Source organism: Equus caballus, chromosome 1, assembly GCF_041296265.1.
Source record: "Equus caballus isolate H_3958 breed thoroughbred chromosome 1, TB-T2T, whole genome shotgun sequence".
In the NCBI taxonomy this organism is placed as follows: Eukaryota; Metazoa; Chordata; class Mammalia; order Perissodactyla; family Equidae; genus Equus; species Equus caballus.
This window is the reverse complement of record NC_091684.1, coordinates 146,300,254-146,315,855: the sequence shown is the minus strand read 5'-3', so window position 1 is coordinate 146,315,855 and position 15,602 is coordinate 146,300,254. Positions and strand designations below refer to the sequence as shown.

The window sequence follows — 15,602 nt, the reverse complement described above, 5'->3', positions numbered from 1 at the left end:
TTGCAAGTTCTCTCCACCGATGCACATTAAGGTGTTAGTGACTGAATGGATAAAAGATCTCAGGGGTGTCGTTAATTTTTTAAATAGTTTACCCAAAGGAATGAATCCCTGATGACAGCACCCTAAGCAATGAACACAGACATTTTCCTGGCAGCCCCCAAATCATAGCGTGCAAATGACCCTGTGTACACCTTAGACTGAGCCAGGCAGGGAACCACACCTGAGCTCCTCCATTTATGACATGATTCTGGCACAAAGCATTCAGCTCTGACAGAAGGAGGAAAGGCTGGCCAGTGAAAGGAGGACATGTGTGCTGGCAGACATCTTGGACCCTAATCTGTTAAATGACAGTGGAAGATTTGCCATAAAGCAGTGATGGAAGAAAGGAAATGATGAGCCAAATAAAGTGGCTTATATTTGCTTCATGTATTTCGCTGAAGGGAAGTCTCCTAGTTCTTTTTTAAAGGCCATATGCCTCTTATGGAAAAGTCCATCTGGATGTGGGGGTGTGGGAAAGGGTGCTGTGAGAACAGCAGAGTGCAGCGACCCCTCTCCCATGCAGTAAGAGTGACATCTGGTGGCTGCTGTGCTCAACCTCAGCGCTCTTCCCTGGGGCCTGCATTTGTGGTCTAAGATTGATGTCCTAAGACAGTGCTTGGGTGATCCAGGTGGAAGGGACCACCGTGCAGACGGCAGAAGGAAGCTCAGAGAAGGGGACCCTTGCTCAAAGACCTTCTAGACAGTCCCGAGATTAGAACTAGGTCTCATGAATTCTAGGACAGGCCTCTTGTTTTGTGCTTATTTCCTTTATTATCCTTTCTAATCAAAATTTGATACAAACAAAAGCCCTCATGGACCATATGTGTAGTTATTAAGCGTAACGATGAGAAGAACAGCCATGACTCCTTCCCCCGACTAGAACACTTTGAAATCCTCACGTATCTGTGCTCCTCCTGCTTCCTCTGCCTCCTCCACAATATCCCGAATTTTTTTTCATCATTCTCCTGCTTTTAAAGTTTTATCTCAAATTTACATAGCCTTAAACAATATATTGCATAGTTTTGCTTGCTTCTGAGCATTCATGGTCCTGTCTTTAGAGTTCTTTAAATAGATTTCCTGTCTCCAGAAAAAGATTGGTGACAATTCACAAGGGCACTTGCTTTCTCCTGGAATTATACCTTTAATATGACGTGCTGACACTGAGGATTTCTGGAGGGGAGAGAGAATCATGGCACAAAAGCCTTATCAGCAAGTAACTTTAAACCATAACCTCAAAAAATAAGCACCGAGTTAAATTATATTTAGTAAGTAATTTTATAACCACCTTTGAGTTTTTTAATTCATTCATTCATTGACAAACATCTCTTGGTTGTTTATTTTGTGATTGCCCTTATAGACCAATGATGTCTGAGAATCTCTTCACATCTCCTTTTCATTCATAATCCCCAGGACTCATTATTTCGGGATGAGGGAAAGGCAATTCCTGAATATTCGACCTGAACTTTCCCTAGATGTCCTCAATTTTGACCTTGGGTTCAGAGACTAGATTTTCCGAAAGGAAAATAAATGGGACATATTCTCTCACAAGTACTAATATGACAATGGAATAGATCATCTGAAATCAAGTATACCGGAAAATCTAGGATGATGGTTACCAAGCTACAGTGAGTGCCCTTAGATTTAGCTCTTGCTGGGTTAAAAGGGGGCCATGAGCATGAGAAAGACGAGCTGGATAGTGAATAACTAGCAGTAATACCAGGAGGAAGGCGAAGTGGTGTATCACTGATTTCTTGTTTGATTGCAGGGCTGGAAATTACTTCTGGTGGATTCCTGTAGTGGGCCCTCTGGTTGGTGCCTCCATTGGGGGCCTCATCTATGTTCTTGTCATTGAAATCCACCACCCAGACCCTGACTCAGACTTCGAGGCAGAACAATCTGAGGGCAGACCAGAGAAATATGAACTTAATGTGATAATGTAGGAGTGTGCTCTGTTCTGGGTTTGCAACTGGCTGAGCAGGTGTTCTCTTCAGGAAGATGGCATCCAGGTGTCTGTGTTTTCATAAGACTGGGGTGGATTTGCCCAATTTTCTCTGCTAACCATGTGGGACACCTATTTGGAAAAGCATCTGAGTGAAGATTTGAAAACACTGACCTCTTCTCTACCAGCGTCCCCCAGAATAGTACTGACTGCCTGTCCCCTGAAACAACCTTCTCTCCTGCCCTGTTTATTTCATCCTTTGATGGGAGTCCTTATTACTAAGCGAGCACTAATAACTTGGAACCTTGACCATGGACTTATTTGGATGGTCTCAGCTGCATTACCTGTATGAAACAACATCACCAAAAGCCTTTTATTCAACACCCACAAAGATTACATTCTATCAACCAAAACTAAACTAAAAGACAAAACAGTGATTTCAGTTACATATCCACGAATAGGGACATAGTGGGTTAGCTCTCTAGTTATGTTGTGCCTCTGTATTTGCATAAATATTGATATTCTACAGACCTAGGGATGTAAAAAGCAGTAGAATGCAGCTCAGGAGGAGGACACTGTGGCACTCAGAAACCCCAGGAGACAAGATAAATTTCGGAAACCAAATGGAATTTTTTTTAATGGAAACCATTTATCAGACTAATCTCTTGCTCTTTGCACTTTAGAGGGCATCAATGAATTTCTTGGTCTTTAGTATATAATAACCTAAAATGTAATCATAACCTCCGTCATGAAAAATACATCACTCTGTATTTTTAGCTCAAATGTATTTTCCTACTTGCCCACTTGAGCACAGACTTTTCACAACTTAAGTCAACGGCTACACTCATCCATTATTCTATACACCTCCTAGAAGCCAAAACTGAAAGCCACTGGCTCCTGGACTAGTGTAATCTTCAGGATAGAAAGTCCCTGGAAAGATAATATACCTGTTGGGCTTTATAATCCACAATGCACTTTCACACGCATTATCTAACTTAATCCTCATAGTGACTGTGTGAGGTCAATACCATGCTGCCCATTTTTCAGATAAAAACACCAAAATCTCAAGGAAATTAAGTGAGTGGCCTAAGGTCACATGGAAAGTTGAACATCGTCTAATGCATCCTACACCTTCCAGAAGATCAATAACTGATGAGAATCTTGGCCAGCCCTTCCTGGCTGTCCAGACGAAGTGGGATTGGCAGCTGCCAGAACATACATACCTTCTAAACCTAATTCTCCTGGATCCTAAGATATAAAGACCTTCACTGTCTGGAGTTACTCCTGCTGTTACTGAAGCGCTAACAAAGGAAAGAGGGAGTGATTTGATCATATTTTTCATCTGCTGAAAAATATTACCACGAGGCCTCCCTTCCTAGCCCACCTTTGGTCTTGCCAAGCCTTGACCTCCCTTCCCTGCCAATCCCAAACATTCCATTTGAGGACTTTCCTCTTGGCCAACCTCTTGCCTGTGAAGTTCTCTGATGGATATCACTTTGGTCAAAAGCATCTCTGTGAGCTACAAACACCAGAGGAACTCCTCTACATCGAGTGATGCACCTCCAGCCAAACTGTTACAAAGCCCAGCATTCCCAGAGGCATTCAGTTTCCCAACTGCTTTTTGATGGTAACAGAACAGCAAAAAGCACATATGACATGTTTCCAGTGGCTTATGTTCTGTAATCTACCAACATATGCAATTTTTTTCTTGCTCTGAAACTACCTGGATATTTCCTATTTACAATAAAATTGGGTTTTTTTTTTAAAGTTTGTATAAATACTAAGACTGCTAAGAACACTTAGTTCAGAGGTTGTCTATCCTGTCTACAAACTGAGATCTCCAGGGGAGGTTTTAAAAAATACTCACCCCCAGTTGGTCATTTGTAGCTATCTCAGTGAGTCTAATGTGTAGCCGGGGTTGAGAACATTGACTTGGTTAAATTGCTTGGGTCTAAGGTTTCTTTGAGAACTACTTCTTGCGGTGGCCAGATAATTCCTGATGGGATTCTCATCTTGAGAATCCTCACAGATTAGAGACCAGTGGTTCTCAAAAGTGGGCAGATTTGTTCCCTTCCCACTTCCACCCACTCCCCTTGCAAGGGGACATTTGGCAATGTCTGGAGACATTTTTGGCTGTCACAACTGGGGGGGGAGTGTTACCAGCATCTAGTGGGTAGAAGTCTGGGATGCTGCTAAACATCCTACAATTCACAAGACAGCTCCCCAGAAACATAGAATTATTCAGCATAAAATGTCAATAACGCAGAGGCTGAGAGACCCTAGGATCGAGAAAAGGTGAGGAGAGGAGTAAGAGAAGATGTTGAAATCCAGTGCCCTGATTCAAGTTCTGCCAACAACAGAGATGCCAAACAAGTCGGGAACAGACCCTGGGGGTGGCTTATAATTATCAGAGGTAGAGGCAACCCCAAATTTGAGTTTTCACATTGGTTCAAGTCTATGATCCATGCAGGTGCTCATTAAACACTATTTGGTGATTAATGACTAGGATTAGGAAGAGGAAATGTACATTTAAGGAAATCAACCCCAGGAAGGTTTTTTAAATTGGAAAAAAAAAGTCCTCTTGTTCCCGGTGCTCACGCTCAAGTCCTCCCCTCCCCCAGTTTGTCAGTGGGTTTGCTTGTGTCTGGTTCTTATCAAAGGAAGTTCTGTCAGGCTGAATGATCTGTATAAGAAGTCAGTTAGAGAGAGCCAACTCACCTATTTGTTAAATAGATCCTTAGAAGCTAGACTTGCAACATCCCCCCTCTCCTTTCTTCCTTGTCAATCCTAAAACTTAGTAGAAGCTTTTATTTTAATGCCAAAAATAGAATTTCTCTGTGATTCCCCAGCCAGTTGAGGTCTCAGAGCAGGTCAAAGGTTGTAGGACTCTTCTAAGCAGCAAGAGCCAGAGTAAATATTCAGCTACTGAACAGGATAAATGAGTAAAAATTTCACATTTAAAAATCTGATGCTGAAGACATAAATTATTTTCTTTAAATTGCTTACACACGTCTTTTTTAAAGTTATGTTAGCACCTGAAAATATCGTCGTGGAAAAAGAATTACAACTTCCAGTTATACAGAATGGTTTACAAGTTTTATTTAGCCACAGAAGCTATTGTTCAACTAAAATCTTATGTGGTACCCACAAGTAAACCAGGGCTGCTCTAAACAGAGGAAGGGTGGGGCAGGAAGGCAGTTTCATCCCGCCTGTGATGTCATCTAACAACCCCCCCCCCCCAAGCAGCCACTGAGGGGTCTCTGAAGAGAAATGTGTGTGTGTGTGTGTGTGTGTGTGTATCTGTGTGTGTGTGTGTCTGTTGAGAGGATCCTCAGAACACAGTGTAAAAAACCATTAGTAAAGGATTTGGGACAAGTTGTTCATGAACATTTTTATAAAAGTTTCGTGTATAGAAACTTCCAAAGGCCATGTTAGTTCAGTCTGAGGTAATTTTCCAAAGACTTCTTAACAAATGAACTAGACGGGTTAAACAGAATTGCTCAACCCAGCAAACATCCTCAAACCGATGTTGTACATCCATTCTTAAAGTGGGAGTTTAAATTCTCGAAGATAACACGTTTACTAACCACACGGCATGGAGAGAAGCAATGGTAGTCCTGGTCAGGCTTCCTGGTTGACTCTCTAAAAAGAAATAGGTAGATAGCTGATACAAACATACACAGATACTACACACATAGACAGATACTAGATAGGCAGATAGATAAGGTAGCTAGGTAGATCGATGGACTGATTCACTACCTCCCAAGCTCTCTCTTGTGGCTGGAAACCAAGTAGCTCTTACCCAAAAGGAGCTGTCTCTAGACGAATAAAAAGGAGGCCGCCATATAAACAGAACATGAATAAATGAACTGAACTGGCTGAGAGAAGCCATGGAACCGTGTGAGGACGGAGATGCTGCCCGAGCCTGGTTTGACTCATCTCCCTCCAGGGATGCGTTATGTCTTTTGTGGACTTGAAGCGCTTTTGCCTTCGTGCGCCCCTTCCGTCCCAGAAAACTTCTTGTATAAATGATATTTTATGACTGCACTGGTGGCTAGCTAGATTATACTACTTTTTTCATACGGTGTTAGAACATTTTCGCGGGCTACCGCAAGTTTCCTGGGCTCTGTGGCTGCCGAAGGGGTGAGTGGGCCCTGCCGCCCGCTCCCTTCCTCCCGGGCGCCCCCTGGTGGCCCAGAGCGCAGTCACACCGCCGTCTCTTGCTCCACGCGGCCCTCGGCTCCCCGCGTGTGGGGTCTCAGGAAACAAGGCCAAAGGCAGGCTGAGCCCCGGACTAGGGACAGAGACACAGGAGAGCCGGGGATTTCTGGAAGTCGTGAGGGGTACTCCAGAGGCCAGGCCTGGGGCCGTGGGGGTCGTCCTTCTCCCTTCTCAAGCACCCTGCAGCAGAGGGGCTTCCTGACCTGACCTGACCTGAGAGGGAAGCGGGGAGGTCCTCGGGCCTGGGCACGGTAAGTTCCAGAAACGCCTAGTATGTTATTTGCATATAAATGTCTCACCGTTTACAAAGCACATTCACATCCAGTGTCTCATAAGACTTTCAGATCAGCCGGGCAAGTAGGTTATCATCCCTATTTAGAGATGGGTAAATTGAGGCTCAGGGGCCTAAATGATTTGCACAGAGTTCCAGAGCGAAGAGTGGCAGAGGTGTAACACAAACCACATGTCTGAGTAGGGTGACCAATCATCCCAGTTTACTCTGGGCTCCGGGGTTTTCTGGGATGCAGGGAGTCAGCGTCATCACCGGGGCAGACTGGTCACCCGCGTCCTGAGCCAAGACTCACACGCTTCCCATCGCGCAGGCTCCTCCCAGGCTGACTCGCTCCCTCAGGCTCACGATCTCCCGCAGGTAAAACGTTCCTGGTTTAATTGGACAGAGAGAAGGTCTTCATTTTCAAATTCAAGCAACTGTAAATGTGAATTGTAAAAGCATCAGCTATTAATTAAAATTCTGTCAGCTCTACCTTCAAAATATAGTTCAGATCTGACCTCTTCCCCCGCACAGCCCTGGTCTAAGCCACTGGGATGTCTCCTGGGTCCTCGAAGAGCCTCTTCACTGGGCTCCCTACTTTCCGGTTAACCTCTTGCAGCCTGTTATCAACACAGTAGCGTGAGTGATTCTTAGGTAAGGTCCCTGTTCTGCTCAAGCCTCCACCCCAGTAGCCCGCATCCCACTCAAACTAAAAGCCCAAATGCCCTTCAAAGCATCACAGGCTCTGACCTCGCTAGCCACGCCTCTACTGTTCTCCCTGTCTGTCCTCAGCTCCAGTTACATGGGCCTCTGTCCTGATCCTTGAACACACCAAGCAAATCTCCTGCCACAGGGCCTTTGCACATGATGCTTCTCTTGCCTGAAATTGACCACCCCACCTCCTTCAAGTCTCTGCTCAAATGTCACCATATTAGTCAGGTCTTTCTCACAGCCTTGTCATTCCCTCTCCTCTTCCTTGCTTTATTTTTTCTAAAGTACTTCTACTGTCTCTAAAATACACATATTATTTGTTAAGCATGATGGGTTTTGTCTGTCTCCTCCCACTGGAATAGATGCCCTACGCTGGCAGGAAGTTTCGTTCTTTTATTCACCACTGCTACCCCAGGGCCTGGAACATGGTAGCTGCTCAATAAATATTTGTTGAATGACTGAAAGAATGGATTATGGAATCAGACTCTCTGGATTCAAATCCTGGCTCCTCAGGATTTTACTTGCTGGGACAGTGGCCAAGTTACTTAGCCTCAGTTTCCTCATCTATTAAGTGAGGATCTTAATAGTGAAATAATCAACGTAAAGCTCTTAAAGCAGTTCCAGGCTCATAGTTTGTATTCACTAAACGTGAACTGTTGCTGCTGCAGTAGCTGCCATTGTTATTATTATCAATGTCATTATAACGTGTTGTCATTTGAAACTATGGAGTAAGGATGTTAGAATTGGTTAGAAGCTCTTCTCTTATTCTCCACTATTTAATAATCTTCAGTTACAGGTATCTTCCAGAAACCATCTTTCAAGTACCTAAGAATTCAGTTTTATTTTTTAGTGTTAACAGAAGTCAATAGAATTGCCTTCATTTTTTTTATTATGGAAGATTTTTAAAATATACAATAGTGGAGAAAATAGTATAGTGTACTTTCCACCCGGCTTCCACAGTTGTCAACACGTGGTCCTACTGTTTCATCTATACCCCTCTCTGCTTCTCTCTACCCCTGAGATTATTTTTGAAGCAAATCCCAGACATCATATCATTGTATTCATGAACATTTAATACATATATCTAAGAGATTCTTTTAAAAAATCAAAATACCATCATCACAGATAAAAATAATTATCAATAATTTCTTAATAGTATCAAATATCCAGTCACGGTTCGCATTTCCAGTGAGATTGTCCTTTAACTCTGGTGAATAACGATGCGGAACCTGTGAAGGTGGAAGCAGGTGATTTCCTCTGCTGTCTAGTCGCTCAGGAGAACACCGGGGTTTCTAGCACTAGTTTATCTTGGTTTCGTACCTTTGTGTCAAGGTTTTCTGTAAGGTTTTAGCAAAATATTTTCATTTTCATGCCAAGAGGAAAATGCATTTACCTATTAGTAAAAATAACCGTCTTCCAGGAGTGGAATTATGTTTAAGCAGCGAGGAAGTCTCAAATTTGCTTGAAATTGTGGAACACATCTTTAGTAATTATTGTTACATCAAAAAATGCACGCTCCAGGGCCAGCCCAGTGGTGCAGCGGTTAAGTTCGCACGTTCTGCTTTGGCTGCCCGGGGTTCACCAGTTCAGATCCCGGGTGTGGACATGGCACCGCTTGGCAAGCCATGCTGTGGTAGGCATCCCACGTATAAAGTAGAGGAAGGTGGGCACGGATGTTAGCTCAGGGCCAGTCTTCCTCAGCAAAAAGAGGAGGATTGGTGGCAGATGTTAGCTCAGGGCTAATCTTCCTCAAAAAAAAAGCACACTCCACAAAACGATTACACTTTAAAAGCTAGAATGCTGTGAAAAGAAATCCAAATCTTTAACATTGTGCAGCCCTGTGTGAACACTCTGGCTGATGAAGGTAAGTGAAAACCTAGAAACTCCTAAGCTGCTATCACCTGTAGTCGTGGTGTTTTCTCGACACCTTGTATTTATTTATTTATACTTTTTACCCAAGACTTCAGACCTTTGGAAGCAAAAGCTAATAAAAAAGTGGCACAATGCTTTCCAACCTTTGCATAAAGGAAATCATCTCTACCGAAAGGGGACTTTGATGGCCCTCCGATGGCTGATCTCATCTGGTGATATTCTGAAAATAAGATTCTAATCTAATGCATGACACAGTGACGGCCAAAAGACCTCCATGGACGGAGGAGAAGGTCGGACCATCAGGGCCTGGTCTTAGCCTGGGGCCAGGGGCAGGGAATAGATGTTTTGTTGCTAAACTATTGGCCTTTGGGACAAGACCATGAAGGGAAGCTGTGAGGTCACAGGGTGGAGGCTGTGTGGCTCATGCTCAAGATGTCAGGCTCCAGAGACAGCCGATTAAATTCTGATCCAGTGCTGAATAGCTCTGTGGTCTAAACCACAGTCTCTTCATCCATAAAATGGGAATGCCACCAGCACTTGCTGTTTATGGGTTATTGAAAATACTAAGAAAATGCCGGTGAAACATTTAACACCGTGCCTGGAATTCACTTTCCTCTTCTTAAGTCTCAGCTAATTCTATTATTATTTCACATTTACAAATTCAGCTGCATATCCTGCTCTGGTAACTTAAAGAATTTAATAAGGAAAAATCCCCAAGTGTGTAAACTTGCTGACACTTAATCCAATTCATGTGACTGACTTAGCTTTGACAGTTCTCTTTATATACTCAGGCACAAAGAACCTGCACAGGGCCATGCTTAGTTCACGAGTTAGAGAGTCTAGCTTCGATAAAGAAATAAACCAAATTACTTAGTTGCTTAATGGAGCTAGCAAATTAATCCAAATATCCATCAAAAATAAAAGTGATTTACAGATTTAATGCAATGCCAATCAAAATTTCAGCATGCATTTTTGTAGAAATTGGCAAGCTGATTCTAAAATGTGAATGCACACACGAAGGAAGAAGAGCCAAAATAAACTTGAAAAAGAGGAAAAGTTGGAGGACTTGTACTATCTAATTTCAAGACTTTTTACAAAGCCGTGGTAATCAGGACATTGTGCTATTAGCATAAGGAGGAAGAAATAGATTAATGAAACAGAACAGAGAATTCAGACTTTTACCCAGACTTATGCAGTAAATTGGTTTTCAATAAGGAAGCCCATGAAATTCTATAGAGAAAGGAAACTAATTCTCAGCAAATGGTGCTGAACAACTGAAAAAAAAAGGAAACCTTGACTTCTACTTCATAATAACACAATACGCAGAAGTTAATCAAGATGGATCATAGGCTTAAGCATTAAAACTATAAAGCTTCTAGAGAAAAATATGGAAGGATATGTGTACAACTTTGGGGTTGGCAAAGATTTCCTGTTTAAGAACATAAAACCATAAAAAATAGATCAATTGGATTTCCATAAGATTTAAAACTCCTACCCATTAAAAGACTTCATTAAGAAAATGAATGGGCAAGCCACAGACAAGGAAAAAAAAATTATTAATAACTATTGCTAACAAAGGATTTGTACCCAGAGTATATAAAGTATTTCTTCAACTCAATAAAAAAGACAAAACAATTTCTTAAACGAGTTAAGGGCTTAAATAGATACTTCAGTAAAGAATATATATGAATGGCCAATAAGCATATCAGGAAAGATCAAATTAAAGACACAATGATGTATCATGTTACAGGCTCTAGCATGGCTAACTCCAAAACAGATTGACAACAGCAAATAACGGCACCTGAAACTTTCATATATTTCTGGTGGAAGTGTAAAATGATACTACTTTGTAAAACCATTTCTTATAAAGTTAAACATACATCTATTATCCAATGATCCTGCAATTCCACTCTCAGTTATTTACCCAAATAAAACAAAAAATATGTCCACAAAAATCCTTAAACACGGGTGTTCATACCATCTTCATTCATCGTAATCCTAACCTGGAAAAAATCCAAATGTCCTTCAACAAGAAAATGGATAAACAATTTGTGGTATATTCTTACAATGAACTATTACTCAGCAATAAAAAATAATATACTATTAATACATGTCACAACTTGGATAAATCTTAAAAACATGCAGAGTAAAAGGAATCAGAAATAAGAGTACATAATGTATGATTTCATTTCTACAGAGTTCAAGAACAGGAAAAAGAAATCATAGCAGTGGTTGCTTCAGAGATGGGTGGGGGGTATCCATTACAAAAGAACTAGAGGAAACTTTCTGGAAATAAAAGTTTTGTATATCTGGATTGGATTAGAGATTACATGGATGTGTATGTTTGTCAAAACTCATCAAACCTCGCACTTAAAAATCTGTGTAGTTCACTATGTATAAATCATACAGGAGCTCTTTAAATATAAACAGCTGATTTCTCATTAGACTCCATAGAGGCCAGAAGGCAGTGGGGTGGCATATTCAAAGCAATAAAAGAAAAGACTGTCAAGCAAGAATTCTACATTCAGCAAAACTATCCTTCAAAATGAAGGAGAAATTAAAACTTTCCCAGATAAACAAAAACTGAGAGTTTGCCACTAGCAGATCTGCCCTACTGAAACACTAAAGGAAATCTCTCAAGGTGAAATAAGAGGACATTAGACAGTAACTAAATCCACATGAAGAAATAAAGAGGCTGGAAAAGGTAACTACAGAGGTAAATATAGAAGGCAGTATATACGTGATTTGGTGGTAAATTTTTTCCCCATGGTCTGTTTTATAAGATCACCATATAAAGCAGTAATTACAAACCTCTGTTGATGGGCTTATAATGTGTAAAGATGTAATTTGTACAACAATAATAGCACAAAGGAGAGAGGAGGGAATAAAGCTATATAGGAGCTAAGAGTTTTTTATAATATTGAAATTAAGGGGGTATTTATCAAAACTAACTATTATTATAATAACTAATTTTATATATGTATACATAGATATATAAATAGTTTAACTTTATATATGGTTATCGTAAACTATTATTATAAATTAATGAAAATAATAAGGAAAAAGGAAAGATAAGGATTAGAGTAAAAATTAATTAAAAAGGGAATAGAAAATAATAAAGCAAACAAAATGAAAAGTTGGTTCTTTGAAAAGATCAACAAAATTGACATCTTTAGCTACATCAATCACAAAATAAGTGAAAAGATTCAAATTACTAATATCAAGAATGACAGAGGGACCATAACTACTGAACATACAGAAATAAAAACAATTATAAGGGAATACTGTGAAAACTATATACCAAGAAATTAGATGACTTAGAATAAACAAATTCCTGGAAAGATACAAACTGCTGAAACTGACTTAAGAAGAAATGGGAAATCTAAACACACCTATAACAAGTAAGGAGATTAAATTCGTAATCAGAAGACTTCCCACAAAGAAAAATGCAGGACTACATGGCTTCACTGGTGAATTCTGCCTCACTTTTAAAGAAGAATTAACACCAATTCTTCACAAACTCTTCTTAAAAATAAAAAAGAGAATACTTCTCAATTTATTCTATCAGGCCAGTGTTATCCTGATACCAAAATCGAGCAGAGATATTACAGGAAAAGAAAGATACAGACTAAAATCCCTCATGAATATAAATGCAAAAATCCTCAACAAAATACTAGCAAACTGAACCAAGCAAAATATAAAAAGAATTGTACACGTTGACTAACTGGGATCATTCCAGGAGTGTAAGATTAGTTCAATGTGTGAAAGACAATCAATGTAATAAACCATAATAGAATAAAGGACAAAAATCACATGCTCATCTTAATAGAAGTAGGAAAGTCATTTACCAAAGATCCAAAGCACTTTTATGATAAACACACTCAACAAATTAGTAATAGAAAGGAACTTCTTTAGCCTTATAAGGGTCTACAAAAAAAATGCACAGCAACATCATACTCAATGGTGAAAGACTGAAATCGGGAACAAGACAAGAATGTCCCCTTAGGTACTTCTATTGACCATGTTACTGAAGGTCATAGCCAAGCAATTAGACAAGAAAAAGAAATGAGAGACATTCAGATTGGAAAAGAAGAAGTAAAACTTCCTCTTTTTCCAGGTTTCATGATCTTGTCTGTAGACAATCCTAAGGATTCCACAAAATAATACTATTGCCTATAATAAATGAGTTCAACAAGCTTGCAGAATATAAGATCAAAAAACAAAAAATCAATTTTATTTCTACACACAATCATCTGACAAAGATCTGAAACACTTTTATGATAAAAACACTCAGCAAATCATAATAGGAAGGAACTTTAACCTTATAAGGGTCTACAAAAAACCATCTGAAGGGTCTAGCAACAAACCATCTGAAAATGAAATTACAAAAACAATTCCATTTACAATAGTATCAAAAAGAATAAAATTTATAAATATATTTAACAAAAGAAGTTCAGGCCTTATACACTGAAAACTACAAAACATTATTGTGGGGAGTATGACTACAGAAGAGAGGATGTGCAAGAGAGCAGCGTGAGGAGAACATGGCCGGCCATTGTTGGCTTTGAAGATGGAGGAGCATGTCATGAGCCAAGGAATGAGGGTGGCCTCTAGAAGTTGGAAAAGACAAGAAAATAGATTCTCCCCAGGAGCATCCTGGGAGGAACACAACCCTGCCGACATTTTTTTTTTTTTAAGGAAGATTAGCCCTGAGCTAACATCTGCTGCCAATCCTCCTCTTTTTGCTGAGGAAGACTGGCCCTGAGCTAACATCTGTGCTCATCTTCCTCTATTTTATATGTGGGATGCCTACCACAGCATGGCTTGCCAAGCGGTGCCATGTCCACACCCGGGATCTGAACCATCGAACCCCTGGCCGCCGAACCAGAACATGTACACTTAACCACTGTGCCACCGGGCTGGCCCCCTGCCAACATTTTGATTGTGGTGAATCCTTGTGGGAGTTCTCACCTACAGAGCTCTAAGATAATAAAATTTTGTTGTTTTAAGCCACTAGATTGGTGCCAATTTGTTACAGAAGCCATAGAAAACTAATACAGATGGTAACACTCCCAATCTTGAAAAAAAACAAAGTTGGAGGACTCACACTTCCTGACTTTACATCTTAGTACAAAGCTGGAGTAATCTAGACAGTGTGGATAAGGATAGACTTATAACAATGGGGTAGAATTGGGAGTCTAGAAATAAACCTTCACATTTACGGTCAAATGATTTTCAACAAGGGTGCCAAGACAATTCCACGGGAAAAGAAGGGTCTTTTCAACAAATGGTGCTGGGACAACTGGAGATCCACATGCAAAAGAATGAATGTGGATCCATACCTTGCAACACATAGAAAAATGAATTTATAGTGGATCAAAAATTCTAAATGTAAGAGCTAAAACTATAAAACTTTTAAAGAAAACGTGAGCATAAATCTTGATGACCTTGGATTAGATAATAGTTTACACCAGGTGCATAAGCTACAAAAGAAAAAATAGATAACTGGACTTCATCAAAATTAACTACTGTGCTTCAGAGGACATGATCAAGGAAGTGAAAAGACAATCTACAGAACGGGTGAAAACGTTTGCGATCATATATCCGACAAAGAACTTGTATCCATAATGTATAAAGAACTATTACAGCCCAACAATAAAAGGACAAATAACCCAATTTAAAAATGGGCAAAGGATTTAAACAGACATTCCTCCAAAGAAAATATATAAATGGCCAATAAGTACATAGAAAGGTGCTCAAAATAATTAGTCATTAGGTGATGCAACTCAAAACCACAATGAGTGGCTGGCCCCATGCCCAAGTGGTTAAGTTCACACGCTCTGCTTCAGCGGCCCAGGGTTTGGCTGGTTTGGATCCTGGGCGCGAACACAGCACTGCTCATCAGGCCATGCTGAGGCGGTGTCCCACATAGCACAACCAGAGGCACTCACAACTAGAATATACAACTATGTACTGGGGGGCTTTCGGGAGAAAAAGAAGGGAAAAAAAAGAAAGATTGGCAATAGATGTTAGCTCAGGTGCCAATCTTTAAAAAAATAATCTCTACTCCATTAAAAAAAACACAATGAGATACTGCTTCCCACCCACGTGGACGGCCATAATGAAAGAGATGGAAAATAGCAAGTGTTAGTGAAGATGTACAGAACTTAGATCCTTCATATATTGCTAGTGGGAATATAAAGTGATGCGCCTTCTTTGGAAAACAGTCCTCAATAATTAAACTGAGTGACCATATGACCTAGAACTTCCACTCCTGGGTCTGTACTCAAGAGAATTGATAATGTATGTCCACAAAAAAACCTGTACGTGAATGTTCACAGCAGCATTATTCATAATAGCCAAAGGGCAGCCCAAATGTCCATCATCTGATGAATGGATAAATAAAATATATCTCCATACAATGGAATATTATTCAGCGATAAAAAGGAATGAAGTAGTGATACATGCTACAACACGGTTGAACCTTGAAAACAATTTGCTAACTGGGAGAAACCAGATATAAAAGGCCACATACAGTATGATTCCATT

General features: G+C 40.3%; 1 protein-coding gene across 2 annotated transcripts in view; it reads left to right on the top strand.

Moving 5' to 3' along the window:
• AQP9 (aquaporin 9) overlaps positions 1 to 3,745 on the top strand; it is a 42,376-nt gene extending 38,631 nt beyond the window's left edge. The window contains exon 6 of one of the 2 annotated variants that reach the window (XM_001500349.5): positions 1,805 to 3,745. In XM_001500349.5, the coding sequence (XP_001500399.1) occupies positions 1,805 to 1,979 (175 nt within the window). In that variant the 3' untranslated portion in view covers positions 1,980 to 3,745. The remainder of the gene's footprint in view (positions 1 to 1,804) is intronic. The other variant, XM_023616714.2, reaches the window with a different exon arrangement.
• The last annotated feature ends 11,857 nt before the right edge of the window (positions 3,746 to 15,602 follow it).